At 38.5% G+C, this 24,111-nt stretch overlaps 1 protein-coding gene across 1 annotated transcript; it reads left to right on the plus strand.

Annotated features, from left to right (window-relative positions):
• The first annotated feature begins 17,967 nt into the window (after positions 1-17,967).
• On the plus strand, positions 17,968-24,111 carry LOC148562897 (uncharacterized). Its single transcript, XM_088491051.1, has 2 exons — positions 17,968-18,445; positions 24,086-24,111. The coding sequence occupies exons 1-2, from the start codon at positions 17,968-17,970 to the stop codon at positions 24,109-24,111; spliced, it is 504 nt and encodes a 167-aa protein (XP_088347177.1).

A 24,111-nucleotide genomic window follows, 5' to 3' on the forward strand; every position in this document is an offset into this window, starting at 1 on the left:
TACTGGCCGACTCTCTTCCGGGACTCAAGAGCATTTGTGAAGAACTGTGACAGATGTGAAAGAGCTAAGAATCTCCCTGCCAACCATGGGATGCCATGGCAAGGGATTCTTGAGATTGAGTTATTTGATGTGTGGGGTATTGACTTCATGGGACCTTATCCACCCTCATATTCCAATAATTATATCCTGGTGGCAGTTGATTATGTGTCCAAGTGGGTGGAAGCTGTGGCTCTGCCCACCAATGATGCCAAAGTGGTGATGAGCTTTCTTCAGAGATATATCTTCAGCCGATTTGGTGTCCCAAGGACACTCATTAGTGATGGTGGAAGTCACTTCTATAACAGACAGCTGGACTCACTTCTATAATAGATAGCTGGACTCACTTCTACAGAGGTATGGAGTCCGTCATAAAGTGGCAATCCCCTATCACCCTCAGACAAGTAGACAGGTTGAGGTTTCTAACAGAGAACTCAAGAGGATTCTAGAGAAGACCATCAGTATCTCACGGAAGGATTGGTCTAGAAAGCTTGATGATACTCTCTGGGCATACCGGACAGCATACAAGACTTCTATTGGCATGTCCCTTATCAGTTGGTCTATGGTAAAGCCTGTCACATGCCAGTTGAGCTGGAGCATCAAGCTTACTGGGCAATCAAGTTTATGAACTTTGATGCTCAAGCTGCAGGAATAAAGAGGATACTTCAGTTGAATGAGCTTGATGAATTCAGATATTCTGCCTATGAGAATTTCAAGCTCTATAAGGAGAGAACTAAGATATGGCATGATAAGAAGATTGCCATCAGAGTCTTTGAGCCAGGTCAGAGAGTGCTGAAATCAGATATTCTGTTCAATTCAAGGCTCAAACTCTTTCCCGGGAAGCTGAAATCCGGGTGGTCAGGACCGTTTGTGGTAACCAGAGCATCACCGTATGGTCATGTGAAAATTTAGGAAGAGAATTCTAACAGAAGGTTTACAGTTAATGGCCAGATATTGAAGCACTATTCTGGAGGTGAGATTGATCGCCAAGGGTCTACTCATCTGCTGACCTAGCATAACTGACCATCAAGCTAGTGACGTTAAAGAAGTGCTTGTCGGGAGACAACGCGATATTTTTGTATCCCTTAGTTTGATTTCTTTTACTTTGATTTTGTTATTTGTTTGGTTTTATTTGAGTTTCTACTATTTTTTCTCTATTTTACGTGTGTTTGGATCATGCAGAATAATTAGAAAAGAAATAGGTACCTGAAGACAGAGTTTCGGACACCCTGGAGTAGCTTGGTTCAGATTGGGTGGCACATAACTTCAAAACCTCAAGTTAGGCGCCACATTTATGCTCAATTTGGGTGTTACTCACTAGAGGGGTGGCGCCTAACTTCACCCCTTGAAGTTAGGCGCCAATGCTGCATACAAGTTTGGTGTTACTCTCGGGAAGGATGGCGCCTAACTTGGCTCCATCAAGTTAGGCGCCACACCAAGCGTTAGAATTGCATCCAATTCGGGAGGCCTGAAGTTAGGCACCAGGGATGTCAAGTTAAGTGCTAGGTTGGGGCTTCAAATGTAGTTAGGCACCAGGGATGTCAAGTTAGGCACCCAAGGAGAAGTAGCACATGAAGTTAGGCGCCGTTTATGTCAGGTTAGGCGCCAGCCCCCTAACTTTGACTAGTTCCAAACCAAATCAAGCCTATTAATACACTGAATCTCCACTAATTGCACTATATTCCCTTCCCTTTTTCAAAGCCTTCAACCCTGTGCACCATGCCCGTGACCCCTGCCCCCTTCCATTCCCAACATATGCTCCATTCCCCATACCTACCCGTGACACCCTCTCCTTCCCAATCCACTACCCGTGACACTTCCCACCCCAACGAATCCCCACCCAACCCTCTATATAAGCCCCCCCTCTATCCCATCTCCAGACACACACAATAACTCTCCCTTCCCTCATCACAACACAAACCCCTCTCAACAATCCTCACCCCCTTCTCTATAAACACAACACATTCTCCCCATCCTAACTGTGCTCCCTTGTCCCAACCTTCACCCCCTTCCATACACATTACACCCCTTCCACTAACCCCATTCTGTCCATCCCCTCTTCTTTTCTTTATCCTTTTCTGTGTTCATTCAGTAAAAAAAATAGAATAAAAAAGAAAATTTTAAATTTAATTTTTATTTTCTTCTTTTGCAATTTCTTCTTTCACTCCCCTCTGTCTTCCCCTTTGTCTTTTTCTAATTTGCTCGGAGACGAGAAAAAGTTTTAAGTTTGGTGTTGTCGCTTTACTTGTTTGTTTTCTCTATTTTCTGTAATGGCACCCAAAACTAGTGCGCCTCAAAGAAGAGGAAAGGCAAAGAGCCAGCCGCCAGTTCTCATGATACACACAGGTTTCAATCCAAAATCCATGAAGAACACTTTTATGATCATACTTACAAGAAGGATGTGACTCCGAAAGTGAGATTTGCACTGAAACCGGATGAATATCCAGAAATTCAATTTGAAATTGAGAGAAAAGGGTGGCATTTTTTATGTAACCCGCACATGGAGGTTGGACAACTGATGGTCCAAGAATTTTATGGAAATCTCTGGGTCACGTACAAGGATGTTGAGTGGGTCAATGAGAAGAATTATCAGAGTTATGTGAGAGGTAAGGTCATTGATTTCAGCCCAAGAAGCATCCGACAGGCCCTCCATCTGCTGCGTCCACCTCAGCTATTTGCCTATTACAGTGAGAGGATGCATAGAGACCAGGAACTAGACCAAGTCATTGAAGAATTATGCATTCTGGGTTCTCAGTGGAGGATAGGTGCATAGGGGAAGCCAAACCAACTAAAGAGCACTGATCTTCTTCCTGTAGCTAGGGGATGGTTAGACTCATCCGAAGGTCTATCATGCCTACTAGCAACCGATCCAAATGTACTGTGGACCGAGCTGTCATGATTTATTGTATCATGCCTACTAGGCTTGGTTTTCCACATCTGATTTACCGCTTGTGTGAAGCAGCAGCGGTAAAGGTGGAGAATAACTTTCCCATTCTTGTTGAGAGATCAATTACTAAGAAGACCATGGAGACTCATAGGGAACAGCACAGGGTCCCCAGAGAAGAGCAAGTTGAGGAGGAAGCTCAACAGGACCAGCCACCATTGCCTCAGGGACACTACTTCCCACTTCAGGAATACTAGAAGTAGCTCACTTCCTCTATTGAGCAGATGAGGATCACGCAGGATAGCCGCTGGCAGCAGTACACTGCGTCTATTGAGGAAATGAGGGTGACACAAAACAACCGTTGGGAGTATATCACCACCACCCTTGATCAAATGAGAGCTGCTCAGGACTCTCAGCACCAGAAGATATTCCAGCTGAGACGGGATTATAGCCACCTGAGAAGAACATATGGATCACAGACAGAAGAGAGAGATCCCCACCATGGAGATTGAGTTGGCTTAGTTCCTTTCACTTCCTATATTATTTTGCCATTACTATGTCATGTTCCTGTTTTTTGCTGTTTTGTCTTACTTTCTGCATGATCCTTTGTTATTTCAATTCCTAAGTTCTAGTTTAATTTGCTATTTTAATTCCGTTATTTGCTTTTAATTCTGAAAAGTGTCTCAGGTATCGGTCACTGAGCTTGAATTCAAAAGAAAAAAGAAAAGAAAAAGATGTATTATATGAGAAATAGAGTTTATAACAAAGAGTAGTCTTATTTACTTAAATGTGGTGGTATTCTTTGTGATTCTGAATGCATGACATGAACCGTGCATATTTGAATTTGAATCAAAGGATGTTGATGTATAAGGAACAGAAATTTAGAGAAGTATTATGAATTCTCTGAATTAAATAAAAGCTTAATCTTTGAAGAAAAAGAAACAGCAAAAAAATAAAAATAAAAGCAAGGTCCAAGGCTCTGAGCATCAATGACTGGGGAGGTCAGACAAGATTAAAAGCTCAAAGAGTTGTTTTCCTAGTCATATGGTTGTGGTGTAAATGTGTTAAGTAATCCTTGAGACAGAACACTAAAAGTCGAGATCAAATGCATTTAACAGAGTATGCCAAAGGCTTTGAGCCCCACTGTCTGGGAGTAACTGAAAGAAAAATCAGAACTTAAAGAGGGTTCCCCAGTTAAGTGCTTGTGGTGTTTTTGTGTCAAGTAATCCTTGAGACAAAACATTTAAAGATACGGCTAGGTTCAGGGTGCAAAGCACCAAAGAAAAGAGAATTAAAGGAAATTTGATGTGTTCAAGGATTAAACTGAAGTATAAAAGATTAGAGAATTCATAATATTATCCGGATTCTAATTCCGAATGACAGTGATATTCCTCTTATTCAAAGGAGAATGAGATGCCAAAACTATTCAGGATTGCAATAGGTAAACCCCACTTTAAGAAGAGACATGAGCTTAATTGAACTCTCACTTCTCATGCAAATTCACATTTTAAACCTGTATTAGTTTTGGTTGCTTGAGGACAAGCAACAACTCAAGTTTGGTGTTGTGATGCGTGATCATCTTTCCTATATTTTCCTAGTAAATTTGCATTCAAATTGTTGAGTTTAATCAAGAATTAAATATCTTTTAGCCACTAAGGACGCTACTTTGAGTTGTGTGCAATTCTGTTTATTTCAGGTGGCATTCAGATGGATTTGATGGAGTTTTTGTAGAAAAAGAGAAGAAAGCGAATGATGCTGTAAACCCTGACCTCCTTGCACTCTAACATGAATAACTTGAGCTACAGAGGTCCAATTGACGTGATTCCAGTGGCGTTGGAAATCTAACTTCTAGAGCTTTCCAACAATTATCTATACTTCTTCCCCAGAAATTTGGCAAGGGTGGCGCCTAACTTGGCATTCTCCAAGTTAGGCGCCGAGACAAACTTAATCCATCAATTGCATGCTGCATAGGTGGCACCTAACTTGGGTTTCACCAAGTTAGGCGCCAGGTCAAGCAAGTCACGCCAATCCTTGCTGCCTCCTCTAAGTTAGGCGCCATATCCTCCCAAGTTAGGTGCCAGGACCAGCTACAACATTCAAAGCAATTCGGCCATGCTCAAGTTAGGCGCCACACTTCACCAAGTTAGGCGCCAACTATAAGAAGCAAAGTGGTCCCCCTTTCATCCATCAATACCTACACGAGACATTAGGTGATTTTGATTAAACTTTTATTTTATTTATAAATAGGAAAAGATATTATTTGGTTTTAGAAAATATATTTTTACGTTAATTAGGATTTGATATAAAAGGGAAAAGAATCAGTCCTTCGGGTTCATCTCTTCTCTTCCACCTCATTTCGCACTTTACAGTTTTTCAGAATCCTTGTTTTCTCTCTGAACCATGAGCAACTAAACCTCCATTGTTAAGGTTAGGAGCTCTGTTTATTCTATGAATTAATACTATTACCTTTCTATTTTAATTCATGTTTTAATTTCAATTTCAAGAATTGTTTTCGTTCTTTATCTTATGAATCTGGGTGGAACGGAAGTATGACCCTTATTCTAATTGAGTTCTTGTAAACCTTGGAATATAACTGAACAACAACTTGAAAAAAAATTTTCCTAAATCACTAATTATCTTGACTTAACGGGATACGTGACATATAATCCTCTTATATAGCACATAAACTAGTTTTGAACTTAACCCTCTAATTGGAATCAAGTGACCAAGGAATTGGTAGTTGATGAAGGTTAGAGGAGACTAAAAAGGTCTAAGAAATTAGGGTTTAGTCACATATAGTTTTCCATGAATTGAATCTTTCATGATTAAAGTAGTTGGTAAGAAAAGTAAATCCAGAAAATAAATATCTCTGAAACCTTAACTACTTTCTCCATATATTTCACAAACCATTTACTGCTTGGTTTTTGATATTCTGAATTTACTATTAATGCTTTTGAACTCTCAAAACACCTTTTGCTGTTTATCTAACTAAGTAAATCAGGCAATCATTGTTGTTTAGTCCATCAATCCTCGTGGGATCAATCCTTATTCACTTGAGGTACTACTTGGTACGACCCGGTGCACTTGCCGGTTAGTTTGTGGGTTATAAATTCTGCACCAGTGGTGTATGTGCTGAATTGAAATTTTATGGGGCATCATTATTATTGTTGGAAATCTCAGTGTGTGAGTTGGATGCATGCGATGCTTGATAATTAGTGTGTGATGTGTGAGGTTGGAGAATGATGTCATATGCAAAAAGGTCAGTTTTGAACTGAATAGAAGATGCAGTGTGTGTGCTTTGGTCAGGGTGTGTGCTTAAGTATGAAAGATGATCTTCATAGAAAGACACATCTCTTGAAGTAAAGATCTCTCTAGTCTTTAGATTAATTAAGAGATATCCCTTGGTACCCTCCTTGAAACCCAAAAATGCACATCTTTTGGATCTTGAATCCAGTTTCTTTCGATTTGCTTGGAGTGTACTGGCATATGCCAGACACCCAAAAACCCTTAAATGAGATATGTCAGGTAAAGAGTTATGCAAAGCTTGATAAGGTGATAAATTGTTCAGAAAATTTGATGGTAATCTATTCATGATGTGAACTAAATATGAAACTGCATATTGCCAAAAACACTTAGGGACATTTGAGTGATAGAAAATTGCTCTAGTTATTTCAAGAATGTGTTGATGTTTTCATTCAACAATACCATTTTGTTGAGGAGTTTCAACACATGATCTTTGGTGTAATATACCAGTTTCATTGAAGAAGGAGTGCATCAAAAATTCAGTTCCATTATCGGACCTTATACATCTGATTTTGCTGTCGTACTATGTTTTAAAAAGTTTTACAAAAAATTTAATGAGATCAGCAACTTCACTTTTGTTTTTCATGAAGAATACCCAAGTGAACCTTGTTTTATCGTCTACTGTGGTTAAGAAATATCTTTGTCCTCCCGTGGAGGGAATAGCTAGCGAGCCCCAAACATCCACATAAATTAAATCAAAGGAAGTTAATGAAACTGTGCTACTATTATTGAATGGTAATCTCTTTTGCCTTGTTAGGTGACATGAGTCACAAGGTTGTACATCAGTGTCACAATGAATGAATCTGAAAATTTTCTTCATTTTTTTCATTCTATGAGATGGTGCATGGCCTAACCTAAAATGCCATAGCTTTGTGTTTGAAATATTCAGTATTGGCATGTCTACATGAGTTTTATTTGATACCTGTGTAATTTCTGATCGTGAAGCATCACAGTTCAAGGTATAAAGGCCACCACACACTCTAGCTACTCCAATCATCCTCTTCGAGAGTAAGTCATGTATCTTACAATTGTCATCAGTGAAACTCATTTTACAATGCAAATGTTTTGTGGCTTTTGATACTGATATCAATTTGAAATTTAAAGATGGAATGTATAATGCATTTGTGAGGTACAATTTATTTGAAAATTTGATAGTTCCAGCTATGTTGCTAATGGTTTATGCACCATTAGGCAACCGAATGATTATAGGAGCTATCTTGAAATGAGTTTGAAAATCTTCTAGCCAATAGGATACGTGAATAGTAGCTCCTGTATCTATTATCCAAGAACCATGTTTTAATATAGAAATGTTTCAAATGAACACGCTTGACTTAAAATGCATGATATGCACCAAGTTACTTTGATGAGGTACTTGTTCTAGGGTTGTGATTTGGTTAGCACTGTGGATCTGCTTTGCCTCTCCCCTCTTTTGAGTAAAGCTAGTAGGGCTAATTTCTGCTCTGGAGTAAAGTCAACATTGGAAGTTCCATTTTCTTCCACACAACCAGAATCGTCAATGCCATCGCCATTTATTTTAGCACTGAAATTCACTGCTCCCAAACCTCCGTTCGAGTTCAGATTTCTCAGTCTAAGATGAGAGGGAAAACCATGTTTCTTGTAACATACATCCACTGTGTGGCCTCCTTTACCACAGTATGAACACTACATTCTACCTCTTCCCGTTTGTCCTCTCCCAAAGCCTAGGAATCTACCTCGTCTACCTTTTCCTCTCCCTCTACCTTGTGAGACCTCAGCAGTGTTGAAGGATTTGGTAGAGTATAATAAGATCTTGGGGTCTATGGTATCATCCATGGTTTGGTTTTACCTTTCTTGTCTAGTCATCATGGAAAACACAACCTTTAAATCTGGCAGTGGCTCTATTAGCATAACCTGAGCTCTAACATTCGCAAACTGTTCATTAAGTCCTCTTAGGAATCTAGTTACATAATCTTCCATTCTATATTTTTCCATTTCTCCTAATCCACAAGTACACACATATTCACAATTGCAGGGTGGAATAGGCCTGAAATCATCAAATTCTTCCCACAGCGACTTCAGTTTTGTGAAGTATTGTGTCACGCTTATTTCTCCTTGTCTTGTTCCGTATAGCTCCTCCTGCAGTTCTGCAATTCGAAATCTATTACCTTCATGGTACCTATGTTTCAGGTCCTCCCATAGCTCATATGTTACCTTATTCCACATTATGCTTCGGGTGATTTTAGGGTTCAGTGAGATTTTAATCCAGGTTAAGACATATGTATTACATCTATCCCACAGTTCAAACAATGGATCATTCTTATCAGGTTTTTTTAAACTTTCATCAACAAATTTCAGCTTGTTTTTCAATTTTAGGGCTAACCACATCGCGTTGCTCCAACTACTGTAATTCTTGCCATCAAGAATGGTAGGGATGAGGGGAATACCAGTATTTTCGAAAGGATGAAGGTAGAAGTGGTTCGATGAATTTTGGCTAGTGTTGCTACTATTCCTGTTGAGGTGAGCCTGGATCGATGAGATCCTGTTCAAGAACGCCGCGATACCTTGAGGATCGAGGCCTTGGAAGGAATTGCCTTGGTTCATTCAGAATTGCTCTGAATTTTGAGTTGGATCCATCACTAAGTTTCAGATCGTGCACTTGATGTGTGCTTCGATTTGAATTCTGAGCTTCTCTTTCCTCAATTGCTGTTCTTTCTATTCTCACCCCTTTGTGTTCCACGCTCACCACACCATGTTGAAGGTGCGTAAGGGGAGTGTGAGAATAGAACAGAAGTGGAAACAAAGAGAAGAAATGAGAGTTCTTGTTTTTTCAATGTACTAAATGATGAACCACACTTTACACTGTTACAACAATCATATATATACCAACTGAGTTAAAATAATTACGGGCTAACTAAAAATTCTGTTATAGACTACTTATCTAACTAATTGGCTGCTATAACTAATAAATCAATTAACTAATTGCTAAACTAGTACATCAAGTAACATGCTTCTTATAACAATGGTCTTCATATTAGTTCTTCACTTGGTAAAAAAAATATTTTCATAACAGCAACGTTGGTAATGAAATATATTTTTGTCTTTGAATAATAATAATAAAGATATTCTCATTGATTGAGTGGCATGTTGACACCTAGCACTATGTTAGTTGGGAGGAAGCAGTTTAGCAGAGGTTGTTAGAGCTTGTTGTGGTATGTGTCATGAGTGGCTTGTGATAGAGCCGAAGCTTAGTTGACGTGATTAATTGGCAACCTTATAAGCGTAGTTTTACTTCTTGGACTCCTTTTTTTTGTATGCCTTATTGAACTCAATAGATTTATGATACAAAATTTTTCGGTTGTTAATAGATTTATGGTAGACAAATGTGAGTATATTAACGGATTTGACTATATATACTGCTTAAGTATTAATTGAATTGGAAAATGGTCATAACTGAGTCAAAGCATATTTAGTTTAGATTTTAGACCCGTAAAAAAAGAAAAAGAAGGATATTTAGTGAATCTTTGATATATAGTAAATTATTAATTTTCTGTGAATATGTTCCGTGTGTATATATATATATATATATATATATATATATTTTGCAAAACATTCACCCTAAGTGTTTAGAACAAAATTGAATCATGCGTTAACTTTAGAATTTGAAATTTTATCTATCGTGAGATTGTCAACATTAATTACGTGACTCTTTTTAATCAATGATATTTAAGAATGAGAAGAATTAATATTTATCACTTAATATACCAAAAAGGGTTATGTTATCAAAAATAAATTTGTAATGCATGTTATGTAAAGAAAATTAGTTTATGTTCTCTTGAAATACACAAAAAAAATTATTGAATTTATATTTTTAAATTTATTTTTATTAATTTGTTTAATCTGTATATGTTCCATCATTTAATACATATTATATTTTTGTACATAGGTATTTTTCAATAATTACTAAAAATATATAAATTTATATTACAATATATAATTAATAAAAATTAGCATGTTACAATACATAATAGGCCAAGCCTTTGGTGGTCGTGGCGGTGGCTATGAAATGTACCTCTAATAAAAAGATGACAAGTGTACTCTATCTTGTCTTTATTAACTTATAATTTAGATACTGTATTGTACCACACCTCACGGATAAAATCGAGTTATACCTCGACACGACTTATCATGAAAACGGCTCTATCTTAACGGAACACTCCCCATAATCTCGCCACAAGATCGGTCGCGAAGATCTCGGATAAAATCAACGACTACTTCAACACTAACCAGGCTATAAATCAAGCACGGTACCGACGATATAACACACAAGAAATTCATCCCCACAACAACACACCAAAAAACAATACTCCGATCATATACTCGCTTCTATTTTTTAAGTGATTCTTTTTACTGACTTGGGCGTCAGAGTCCTTTTTGAAGGTACCACGTTCGGGTCCGAGTTCACGAGGATACTCCCAGTTCGGTTCAGGCTATAAGGCGCCTTAGGATTGACGCAAGGCTAGGACGCGATGCTGACATATAACTCGAAAGGAGTATCCTTACCAGAACAGATACTAAGCACGGTAATATTTTTCTTTGTTACTATGCAAATAATATTGTAAATAGAGTGATCTCTCAATGTTAGAAATGTCAATTAGTTCCAATGATTTTGAAGGACTGAAGTAGTCGCTGGCCGGTGCCAAGATGGGGTATAGTGAAGTTGTTGTCATTGGAAAAAATGCAATAATCAGTTGTTTATGTGTGGATTGATGTATGCTTAGTACTAATAGGTATGACCTCGTGTGGAGGTCGATGGGGGTGGATAATGGGTTGATAATTTATGACGAAAAGGAAGAAAATGACTTTGTGCGTGGTTGAAGACAATTAATAACGATGGATGGGTTGTTGTTGACTTTGCACACCTTCAATGCCGAGAAGATCTCCAATGCCCCTCTCAGGCAAATAGTCTCAAATACTTCTTAAAAATTAATATATACTTAACAAAATAATATAGGAGGTAAGTATTTATGTTTTTTGTAATTTTTTAATTAATAACCTATAATACTTTTAATAACACTACCAAAAAAAAAAAATATTCAACACAGATGTACAAAAACATATTTTCATTCAACTATTTTTATATTTTATATAAAAATATTATTTATATACTTAAATCAGTTAATAAAATTAACATAAATATTTGTTTATAAATATATACATAACAAACTAATATATTCGTTAAGTATTTATTTTTTATTGTAATTTTTCTTTCAATACCTACTAATGCTTTTAAAAAAAATTACAAAAAACCAAAAAACACAAACTTTAAATTTTAAATTAGATAAGCCACCGCCCCTTGAATCCTTATTTTTCCCCTAATACCAATAATCCTTATTGTAGCTTGCTTCGTCCAGGTTCATCTCCTCCACGTCCGTCTATGCGGTTTGTCAGCGTCCTGGAGCCCCTTCTCTCACTGCCCGATCCCCGGTGGTTCCTCTCTCACCCTCACTCCAGTCATCCCGCTGCAGGTAAGCACGATTAATCCTAGTTCCTTTACAGCATCCAACTTAGGCAATACTATTAACGACAATATGTTTAGTTTGCATTTAGTATGTAAGGGTCCCTAGAAATTCATTAGACTGAATGGAACCCCTTAACAATCTTATCAAATCTTTGATTAAATTGATTGTCCATAGAAATTCATGTTTGATTATCCAAATTTAAAGTAGGCCTACAAATGTTCCAAGCTCCAACATCTTGGTTCAACTCATTGATTGCAACTTTTATGAAACTCTATTCTATTATAACTAAGTATGATATTTTTTAATTTGTTAAACATGCTACTCATAAGTCCCAAGCTTAAAATTAACTTCCAATAGTGCAGAATATTATTATAGTTCTAGGCATTATAGAGAAATTGTGAGTACGTCAATGTTTTTTTATGCCTAACATATTTGATTTCCTTGTTAATATACTCTCTTAACTGATGTACTCATGTACTCTCGTATTTTTCGAATGCAATTGGGAAAGATGATAATTTATATTATGATGTACATATTAATTGTTATTACTGCGCTATTTCCAGCTTATTAATTTTTTTATCTAAGCTATATTCGGGTTAATAAAAATGATACATGAATAATTATATTTAACATGAAATAATTATATTTAACATGAATAATTATATTTAACATAAATTAATAATTTGATTCTAGGCATTATAGAGAAATTGTGAATACATCAATATTTTTTTTATGCCCCACATATTTGATTTCTTTGTTAACATGGTCTCTCAACTCATGTACTCATGTACTCATGTAACTGGGGTATGCCGGTGTCCTTTTTGCATGTTAATTTATATTATTATGTACATATTAATTGTTATTACTTCGTTTTAATCCGAATGCAGTTGGAAAAGATGCCCCGGGTAGGTCGTTTCACGAAGAAAGCCCGTGTAGGCATAGCATGTCAGCAGCCTCAAGTGGGAGGTCATGCGGCTTCAACTTCGCAGAGAGCGGACTACCCAATTCCGCTGCCCAGTGGTAATAGTGCCCCCACATCCTCGTCTTTACGCCCCTTTCGTCCGCCCCGAACCGAACCACTGCCTGCTCCACAGGCTTCCATGAATGATGTTCAAAACTCGGAGCCGGACGCCGAAGAGGTAGACCCAGAGGCAGATGAGGTAGATTCTTTTGACCAACATGTTGATAATCTTTTTTGCTGCATCGGATGCTCAGAAGTGCAAGGGACGCAAGACCACAGAATTTTGGGATGTTAAAACAATTGGTATAAGAGAACTTATTTAATTCTACTTTTCATTGCCCTATTTTTCTATGATGTATTTGCAGCTTGACTTCAATGGTAGCTAACTAAGAATTAATATGTTTTATAGAATCCGATGGCACAATCAAACAGGTCAAACTGAGTGTGAAGGAAGCTATGAAGCCACCTAACGGAAGAAAGGTCGTACTCGGGTTTAACAGTGCACTGCAACTAGTTGGGGATGAAACAGGAAAGAATTGAGGCTATTGAGTAATGTGATGAATCCTCTAGACTGTTGTCTCAAAATGATTCGCTTGCTCAAGCTCTCAGAAAGGAGCACCCGGGTAGGATGCGTGGCATGGGGTTGGGGCTGACTTTTAGTCAAGTCTTCGGTATGAATTTCCATCAGCCGATCAATGATTTTGAAAGGGAGGAAACCCAAAGGGTGCTACTTGAACTACAAGCAGAGTTGGCAGCAGAAAAATTGAAAAAGAAGGCAGTGGAGGATGAAGTAGCAGCCGAGAAGACCAAAAGACAGGCAGTGGAGGATGAAGTAGCAGTTGGGAAGGTCAGGTTGCAGGCAATGGAAGGTGCTTTGATATGTCTACTTCAAGGGCAAGGTAGGAAGCTGCCATCAAACGTCACTGCATGGATGAGTGCATTGGAGGGACAGAATAGAAAGTAGATCTTAGGATTATGGAACCTTTTCTTCTTTTAGTTATAGACTTTTATGTTCTTGATTATGCAACTCTTAGTAAGGAGTACAGTTTGTTGATATTTGAATAATTATATTAATTAAATTATGGAACCTTTTCTTCTATTGTCGTTTACCTTGCAATTTATTTTTCAGGATATAAAATAATTTAACTTACTAATATTAAGAAGGATTAATAAAAACGAAAAAAATGTACATTAAAATAAAAAACAGAGTGGTTTGTCAGTGTACAGTACAGTATTTTTGCGACCATTCAACCGGAAAATAGTGGCGGTTACGAACTAGCTGTTAGAAATTTGAAAATTCAGGTTGGGAGATAGCGGCGGTTTTAAACTGCCGCCAGTTACATTTCAAAAAACATTGACCGTTAAACAGCAACGTTTTCAAACCGCCGGTAATTAAATTTGAACAAAACCGTGGCCATTAAACAGCGGCGGTTTCAAACTGCCGAACATTTCGTATGGATCACTGCTGTCCAAATTGCGGCGGTTTAAAACCACCACTAAACATTGCGATGCAAATTGCCGGGTTTTGTGGTGGTTGTGCTAGCGGTTCCTGAGAACCGCCGTAAAATCATATAACCACCCCTTAATAGGCGACACTTAACAAACCGTTGGAATCCAGTTTCGTGGCGGCTTAAAATGTAAACCCCGGTTAAATTAGTAGATAATTAGTCAATAAATTAGTTTTTAATAAGGAGGATTAGAAATGCGAATATTATATCAAAATAGGGTAGAGCTCATCGAAACGAGAATTTTGACACTAATTTCGAAGAAATCGGTCCAAGATTGGACCAAATAGACCGAACCGGTTGAACCGGACCCAAACCGGGCCGTCGGTCCAACCGGACCAGCCCATTAAAAAGAGCCACGGGCTCTTTTTCCCTCATTTCCTCAACGACGCAGCTGAGCTCCAGGGAGAGGAAAGGAACGCCGAACCTTTACGGCAAAGTTCCAAATCCCGTAACTCCTCCGTTCGAGCTCCGATCGCCGCACCGTTTGCGGCCACGCGTTCACCGCGTCGAGCTCTACGTTTCTACCGGAACAATTTCATAGGTAACTCGTTATTTTATACTCAGCCTTCATTTTCCCCAATTTTCAAGTTTTGAGAAGGGGTGTTGAATTTCTTTGATTTTTGATGTTTTAGGATCCAATTAGCTTGAGGAAAACGTTCGCTCTTGCTTATGTGAAGCTTGGGTAAGGTGATGATACGATAATTTTATTTTAATTTCATTAAATTTGAGCTTTGAGTATTAAATTGGGTATATATGTGTTATGAATGTGTATTAGGTTTAAAATAAATAATTGGAGCTTGAAATTGTGAATACTGGAACTTGGAGGAAGAGGATTAGTTGAGGTTTTGAGGGCTATGTTCTTTTAGGAAAATTTTCTTGGAATAATACTTGGGAATTGGCTAAGGTATGGTTTAGGTTTCTTGCATTTAATATATAATATTCTGTGAAAACTTAGGCTAGACGACCATAGGATAAGTTGGAATGCAGTTGTATATTTAATATTTAGTAATTTGTCGATGAATATAATTGGTTGAAGTTTATTGGATAATTAGTTATTAATTTTGGATGGTGAATGTTGTTATGTTAATTTGGAGAGAATTATAGTTGAATGTTATTGTTGGTGAACATGGTTGGTTTGGTGCTTGTTGATTAATTAATGATTCGATGAATTATTGATTTGAGGTATTTTGTGTTAAAAGCCTAGGATTTGTGAACTATGACTCTTAGTTGAATTTTGGTTGTTGGATTTGAATATTGTATGAGTTTAATTGTTGATCTGAGATAGATTTTTTGTGGAGATTGTTATGATAATGAGGAAGGAAATGTTGAATTGAAAAGAATGCAGGTTTGGACCCGAACAGGGTGGCAAAGTCCGAGTTTTAGAGGAGATGCTGCCGAAATTTTATAAAAATTAGAGATTAGAGATTTTGTTTATATGATTATTTAAAAAGATTTAGATTCAAAGGTTATATGGTTTGATTTAGAGTTATTAAGAAAATGAGCATGCTTTAAGTTTGATTCATTTAGAAAAGAATGAATTATGTTTTGAATTGGAACTATTGATGGACGGAATGAGAGGTGTGATAATGAAGGATAAGGATTGAATATGATTGATGTATGATGATGAATGAAATGCGATTGAGAATGATGTTGATGCTGATGAATTATAATTGAATTATTTATATAGCTTATGAATTTGAATAATCTGAGATACGAGATTTCCTGGATTAAGTGCCGTGGCTTGCCACCACGTGTACCAGGTTGAAAACTCGATACTCTGTTGACCCTACGACGTAAGTGTGTGACCGGGCACTATATAAATTCCCGGGAATGTTACCCCCATTGAGTATTATTGATTATTTGAGAAAAAACTATGCATAGACTCTTGGGGATGCACGTCGGGGGACAGTCTAAGTACAATTCAGACTTGTCGGGTTGGCTGGATAACCGACAGATGAGTCTCATCAGCCATAGGACAGGCATGCATCATATGCATATTACTTGAATTACTTGCTTGTGCTCTAATTGGGTGTGCCTATCTGTATTTGCCATGCTAAATGTGTATTTGTTACCTGCAGTAGTTGTAACCTTCTTGTGTTTGCCTTTATCTGTCTATCTGTCTGTGAAATGCATGATGGAGTTAGAGGTATGGAGGAATGGCAAAAATGGGATTTAGATTTAAGGTTTAGTTAAGTTAGGTCTAAATATCCTTAGTAAACCACCTTTTATGGCTTCTGTTTAATACTTTAAACTTTATCATCTGAGTGTCGGCGTTCTAGGATTGCCTCTGGCATTCCCAGGACCTTATATATTATATGTGTGGCACCTTTACCATACTGAGAACCCCCGGTTCTCATTCCATACTATGTTGTTGTTTTTCAGATGCTGGTCGAGAGGCATCTCGTTAGGCGTCTGGACTCTTGAAGCAGAGTGGTTACTGGGACATTTTGTTATGCTATGATGTATATATATGTACTTAGTTTTCTCTCCGCATGACTTATTCTTTTTGATCCTCTTAGAGGTTTATGGAGAGGCAGGATTGTGTATATGTACTTTTGGGTTTTGGATATGTATGTATATATATGTGTAAATATTCTCCGGCCAGTCTTGACTTCGCAGGCTGAGTTAGGAGCTTGATATTTTGTATCTTTGGCACTCTGTTCCCACTTCTGTTAGCTTATGTTTGATAGTTATGGTTTTCTTAGCACGTAAGTTAACTCGTTCCTTGAGCGTTGCGCCTTTATTGTGCGATTTTTATTTCCCCCTTTTCTTCAAGGCTCCTAGCATATTATAACTCTTCTGCTATTATATGTACTTATTTTATTTTAGAGGTCGTAATACCACATCACCTCTGTTTTACGACTTAAGCGTAAAGCTTTGTGTGGTAGGGTGTTACATTAATGGTATCAGAGCAGTTCGTTCCTATAGAGCCTGAAAGACGGACTGATTGTGCTTCTGTGCATTCTCTGTATATGTGTTTATGTGCTATTAGGATATCTGATTGATATATATGGCATAAACGTTTGTGAGCATGCATTTGGAACTTAAAGCATTAGACCTGCGATATTGAGACTGATCAACTTAATATCACTTGTTTGGTGTGTATAGGGACCAGATGTCAACTCGCGGACGCGGTCGCGGGCGAGGTAGAGGTAGGACAGGCACCGTTACTCCTGTACCCACAGAGACTGATCCAGTAGACTTTATGGCTACCTTGGGAAATATGGCTGCAGCTATGCAGGCAACAGCTGAGGCATTGGGTAATCAGATAAATCAGGGTAATCATGGGAATAATAATGATGAGGATGGTCCTATGACACTTGCTACATTTCTGAAAGTTCGCCCTCCGACTTTTAGGGGAACCTCAAATCCCACTGATGCAGATAATTGGATTCAGGCTATGGAAAGGGCATTACAGGCACAACAGGTTCCTGAAGAGCAATAGGTTGAATTTGGAACTTATCAGCTGCAAGGTGAAGCTCAGTATTGGTGGCAGGGAACACGACGTATCCTGCAACCTGATGGTGCTGCGATTCCTTGGGAGATTAGACAGAGTTCTATAAGAAGTACTTTCCTAATTCAGCTAGAAATGCCAAGGAACTTGAATTAATACAGTTAAAGCAGGGACAGATGACTGTTGCTGAGTATACCAGCAAATTTGAGGAGTTATGTCACTTTTCTCGTATCTGTCAAGGTGCGCCTGAAGATTTTACTTAATAGAAGTGTATTAAATATGAGGGAGGTCTTCGAAGCGATATTCTGAGCTTCGTTTCCCCAATGGAGATCAGGGTATTTTCTGAATTGGTGAATAAGAGTAGGGTGGCTGAGGATTGTGTGAGGAAGGCGGCAGCAGAGAAAGGGAGTTTGAGGGTGCCTTTTCAGAGGCCTTCAGGGAGGAACTTTGCTCCGAGAGGTAGGAATTTCAAGCGTGGAGGTTTTGCTTCGCAGCAGACTCAGGGTCAAGGTAATTACAGAAGGCCGAATACCAATGCTAGTCAAGGAAAAAGGTTTGGGAAGCAGCCACAGCAAGATCTGAATTGTCAGAAGTGCGGAAGGTATCACGCTGGAGTTCCGTGCAGATTCGGACTTGGAGTATGCTATTCCTGTGGACAGCCCGGGCATATAGCCAGTAATTGCCCTGAGAAGAAGAAGTATGAGACTGGTAGGGTGCAGCAGCCGGGGAGAGTATACACCACTTCTACCATTGGTGCTGAGGGATCTGAGACACTGATTAGAGGTAATTGTGAAATGGCTGGTAAAATCTTAAATGCTTTATTTGATTCAGGAGCAAGTCATTCATTTATTGCATTTGAAAAGGCCCATGAATTAGGATTGAGAATGGTGGTTCTAGGTTATGATTTGAAAGTATATAATGCTACTCATGAAGCTATGGTGACTAGGATAGAATGTCCATAAGTTCCTTTTCGAGTGCAACAGCGTGAATTTGTGCATGATTTGATTTGTTTGCTTATGACTGGTCTTGATCTCATTTTGGGATTGGATTGGTTATCCAAGAATCATGTTTTGCTTGATTGTTCTGAGAAGTCAGTACAGTTTATGCCGGAAGGGTCAGAAGCACCGGTTGTGGTGAATAGTTACTATTTGAATTCTATGATAGTAAACTGTTCTGGAACCGAATGTCAGGGTACTATGTTATTAACTGCGGGAGTATCAGGTGATGATCAGAGTTTAGAGCAGATTCCCGTTGTATGTGAATTTCCAGATGTGTTTCCGGATGATATTAATGAATTTCCACCTAACCGGGAAGTGGAATTCGCAATTGAGTTGGTGCCTGGAGCCGGTCCGATTTCAATTACTCCTTATAAGATGTCACCTTTAGAAATGGCTGAACTGAAAGCTCAGCTGGAAGATCTGTTGGGTAAGAATTTTATCCGACTAAGTGTTTCTCCATGGGGAGCGCCGGTGTTACTGGTAAAGAAGAAGGATGGGAGTATGTGGTTGTGTGTCGACTATCAGCAGTTGAATAAGATCACTGTGAAGAATAAATATCCGTTGCCTAGAATCGATGATCTAATGGATCAGTTACAGGGTGCCGGTATATTTTCTAAGATTGATTTGCGATCCGGATATCATCAGATAAGGGTTAGAGACGAGGATATTCCGAAAACTGCTTTCAGAACCCGTTATGGTCATTATGAGTATACAGTGATGTCTTTCGGGTTAACTAATGCCCCGGCAGTATTTATGGATTATATGAACATGATTTTTCGACCGTATCTGGACAAGTTTGTTATTGTCTTCATTGATGACATTCTTGTTTATTCTAAGACTGAAGAGGAACATGCTGATCACTTGCGGATTGTGCTTCAAATTTTGAGAGATAGGAAGTTATATGCTAAGTTATCTAAATGTGAGTTCTGGAAGAGTGAAGTGAAGTTTCTCGGCCACGTGGTGAGTAAGCAGGGGATAGCTGTGGATCCTGCTAAGGTGGAAGCAGTGATGAATTGGGAGCGACCAACTTCAGTGACAGAGATCAGGAGTTTCTTAGGTTTGGCGGGGTATTATCGCAGATTCATTAAAGGATTTTCACAGCTCGCCTTACCTTTAACTAAGTTGACTAGGAAGGACACGCCTTTTATCTGGACTCCGGAATGTGAAGAGAGTTTCCAGGCATTGAAGCACAAGTTGACTACTGCACCTGTATTGGTATTACCTGAACCAAGTGAACCGTTTGAAGTGTATTGTGATGCATCTCTGAAAGGTTTGGGGTGCGTTCTGATGCAGCACCAGAATGTTGTAGCATACGCCTCACGGCAATTAAGGCCGCATGAAATGAACTATCCGACACATGATTTGGAATTTGCTGATGTTGTGTTTGCTTTAAAGATTTGGAGGCACTATCTCTATGGTGTTAAGTTTCATGTTTTCTCAGACCATAAGAGTTTGAAGTATCTTTTTGAGCAGAAAGAATTAAATATGCGTCAGAGGAGATGGATGGAGCTTCTGAAAGATTATGACTTTGAATTGAATTATCATCCAGGAAAAGCGAACGTTGTGGCGGACGCCTTGAGTCGAAAATCTTTATATGCAGCTTGGATGATGCTACGGGAAGAAGAATTACTAAAGGCATTTCAAGGTTTGAATTTGGGAATTAGAGAAGAATCTGGAATCCTGTGTTTGAGTCAGTTGCAGATTTCAAGTGATTTTAAATCATAACTTCTGAAGGCTCATCGAGATAGTGAAGCGTTACATAAGGTATTACCAGCAGTTGAACAGGGAAAACAGTGGAGAGTGTCAGAAGGTCTGGATGGTTTATGGAGGTTCAAGAACCGGATTATTGTGCCTGATGTTGGAGACCTGCGATAAAGTATCTTGAAGGAAGCTCATAAGAGCGGGTTTTCAATTCACCCAGGGAGCACTAAAATGTATCAGGATCTGAAAGCGATGTTCTGGTGGCCAGGTATGAAGAATGATGTGGCATTGCATGTATCTAAATGTTTAACGTGTCAGAAGGTTAATATTGAGCATCAGAGACCATCAGGGACCCTTCAGCCTTTGGAGATTCCACAATGGAAATGGGAGAGTATCGCAATGGATTTTGTGATAGGTTTGCCTAGAACCCGATCTGGTTGTGACGCTATTTGGGTGGTTGTGGATCGACTAACAAAATCAGCTCATTTTCTTCCTATCCGAATAAGTTGCACAATGGAGGAATTGGCTCGAATGTATATCAAAGAGATTATCAGGTTGCATGGTGTGCCCTCTACTATTATATCTGATAGAGATCCCCGTTTTACATCAAGGTTCTGGGGAGCTTTTCAGCGTGCATTTGGGACTCAGTTAAGCTTGAGTACTGTGTATCACCCTCAGACAGATGGTCAGTCAGAAAGAACTATTCAGGCCTTGGAGGATATGCTAAGGGCTTGTGTTTTGGACCAGCCTGCGAGCTGGGATCGGTATATGCCATTAATAGAATTTGCTTATAATAATAGCTATCATGCGAGCATCGGAATGGCTCCATATGAGGCTCTGTATGGCAGAAAATGTCAGTCTCCACTATGTTGGTATGAAACTGGAGAAAGGAGTTTATTAGGGCCTGAAATGATAGCTGAAACGACTGAGCAGATAAAGAAGATTCGTAGTCGAATGCTTATAGCCCAAAGCTGCCAGAAAAGTTATGCTGATCAGAGGCGAAAGCCTTTGGAATTTGAGGAAGGAGAACATGTTTTTCTGAAAGTAACACCAACCACTGGAGTGGGAAGAGCTATTAAGACCAAGAAACTGAATCCCCGTTATATTGGACCGTTTGAGATTCTGAAAAGAATTGGACCAGTGGCTTATAGAATTGCCTTACCGCCATACCTTTCAAATTTGCACGATGTATTTCATGTATCACAGCTTCGGAAGTATACTCCTGATGCAAGTCATGTTCCAGAACCAGAACCAATCCAAGTGAGAGAAGATCTAACACTCCCAGTAATTCCGGTGAGGATTGATGACACCAGTGTTAAACGATTACGCGGAAAGGAAGTATCATTGGTAAAAGTAGCTTGGAGTCGAGCTGGTATCGAGGAACATACTTGGGAACTCGAATCAGATATGCGAAAGAACTACCCACATCTCTTTTCAGGTAACTAGATTTGAATTTTGAGGGCAAAATTCTTTATTAGGTGGGTAGGATGTAAACCCCGGTTAAATTAGTAGATAATTAGTCAATAAATTAGTTTTTAATAAGGAGGATTAGAAATGCGAATATTATATCAAAATAGGGTAGAGCTCATCGAAACGAGAATTTTGACACTAATTTCGAAGAAATCGGTCCAAGATTGGACCAAATAGACCGAACCGGTTGAACCGGACCCAAACCGGGCCGTCGGTCCAACCGGACCAGCCCATTAAAAAGAGCCACGGGCTCTTTTTCCCTCATTTCCTCAACGACGCAGCTGAGCTCCAGGGAGAGGAAAGGAACGCCGAACCTTTACGGCAAAGTTCCAAATCCCGTAACTCCTCCGTTCGAGCTCCGATCACCGCACCGTTTGCGGCCACGCGTTCACCGCGTCGAGCTCTACGTTTCTACCGGAACAATTTCATAGGTAACTCGTTATTTTATACACAGCCTTCATTTTCCCCAATTTTCGAGTTTTGAGAAGGGGTGTTGAATTTCTTTGATTTTTGATGTTTTAGGATCCAATTAGCTTGAGGAAAACGTTCGCTCTTGCTTATGTGAAGCTTGGGTAAGGTGATGATACGATAATTTTATTTTAATTTCATTAAATTTGAGCTTTGAGTATTAAATTGGGTATATATGTGTTATGAATGTGTATTAGGTTTAAAATAAATAATTGGAGCTTGAAATTGTGAATACTGGAACTTGGAGGAAGAGGATTAGTTGAGGTTTTGAGGGCTATGTTCTTTTAGGAAAATTTTCTTGGAATAATACTTGGGAATTGGCTAAGGTATGGTTTAGGTTTCTTGCATTTAATATATAATATTCTGTGAAAACTTAGGCTAGACGACCATAGGATAAGTTGGAATGCAGTTGTATATTTAATATTTAGTAATTTGTCGATGAATATAATTGGTTGAAGTTTATTGGATAATTAGTTATTAATTTTGGATGGTGAATGTTGTTATGTTAATTTGGAGAGAATTATAGTTGAATGTTATTGTTGGTGAACATGGTTGGTTTGGTGCTTGTTGATTAATTAATGATTCGATGAATTATTGATTTGAGGTATTTTGTGTTAAAAGCCTAGGATTTGTGAACTATGACTCTTAGTTGAATTTTGGTTGTTGGATTTGAATATTGTATGAGTTTAATTGTTGATCTGAGATAGATTTTTTGTGGAGATTGTTATGATAATGAGGAAGGAAATGTTGAATTGAAAAGAATGCAGGTTTGGACCCGAACAGGGTGGCAAAGTCCGAGTTTTAGAGGAGATGCTGCCGAAATTTTATAAAAATTAGAGATTAGAGATTTTGTTTATATGATTATTTAAAAAGATTTAGATTCAAAGGTTATATGGTTTGATTTAGAGTTATTAAGAAAATGAGCATGCTTTAAGTTTGATTCATTTAGAAAAGAATGAATTATGTTTTGAATTGGAACTATTGATGGACGGAATGAGAGGTGTGATAATGAAGGATAAGGATTGAATATGATTGATGTATGATGATGAATGAAATGCGATTGAGAATGATGTTGATGCTGATGAATTATAATTGAATTATTTATATAGCTTATGAATTTGAATAATCTGAGATACGAGATTTCCTGGATTAAGTGTCGTGGCTTGCCACCACGTGTACCAGGTTGAAAACTCGATACTCTGTTGACCCTACGACGTAAGTGTGTGACCGGGCACTATATAAATTCCCGGGAATGTTACCCCCATTGAGTATTATTGATTATTTGAGAAAAAACTATGCATAGACTCTTGGGGATGCACGTCGGGGGACAGTCTAAGTACAATTCAGACTTGTCGGGTTGGCTGGATAACCGACAGATGAGTCTCATCAGCCATAGGACAGGCATGCATCATATGCATATTACTTGAATTACTTGCTTGTGCTCTAATTGGGTGTGCCTATCTGTATTTGCCATGCTAAATGTGTATTTGTTACCTGCAGTAGTTGTAACCTTCTTGTGTTTGCCTTTATCTGTCTATCTGTCTGTGAAATGCATGATGGAGTTAGAGGTATGGAGGAATGGCAAAAATGGGATTTAGATTTAAGGTTTAGTTAAGTTAGGTCTAAATATCCTTAGTAAACCACCTTTTATGGCTTCTGTTTAATACTTTAAACTTTATAATCTGAGTGTCGGCGTTCTAGGATTGCCTCTGGCATTCCCAGGACCTTATATATTATATGTGTGGCACCTTTACCATACTGAGAACCCCCGGTTCTCATTCCATACTATGTTGTTGTTTTTCAGATGCTGGTCGAGAGGCATCTCGTTAG

Source organism: Arachis ipaensis, chromosome B6 (genome assembly GCF_059453495.1).
Source record: "Arachis ipaensis isolate K30076 ecotype BB chromosome B6, ASM5945349v1, whole genome shotgun sequence".
Lineage (NCBI taxonomy): Eukaryota > Viridiplantae > Streptophyta > Magnoliopsida > Fabales > Fabaceae > Arachis > Arachis ipaensis.

What these genes read in the sequence shown, in the direction of transcription:
- LOC148562897 (XM_088491051.1), top strand. Translation starts at nt 17,968, where the DNA reads ATGGAGATCAGGGTATTTTCTGAATTGGTGAATAAGAGTAGGGTGGCT. An exon ending in AGGTAATTGTGAAATGGCTG is followed by an intron (nt 18,446 to 24,085) that starts GTAAAATCTTAA and finishes GTTGTTTTTCAG; the next exon opens with ATGCTGGTCGAGAGGCATCT.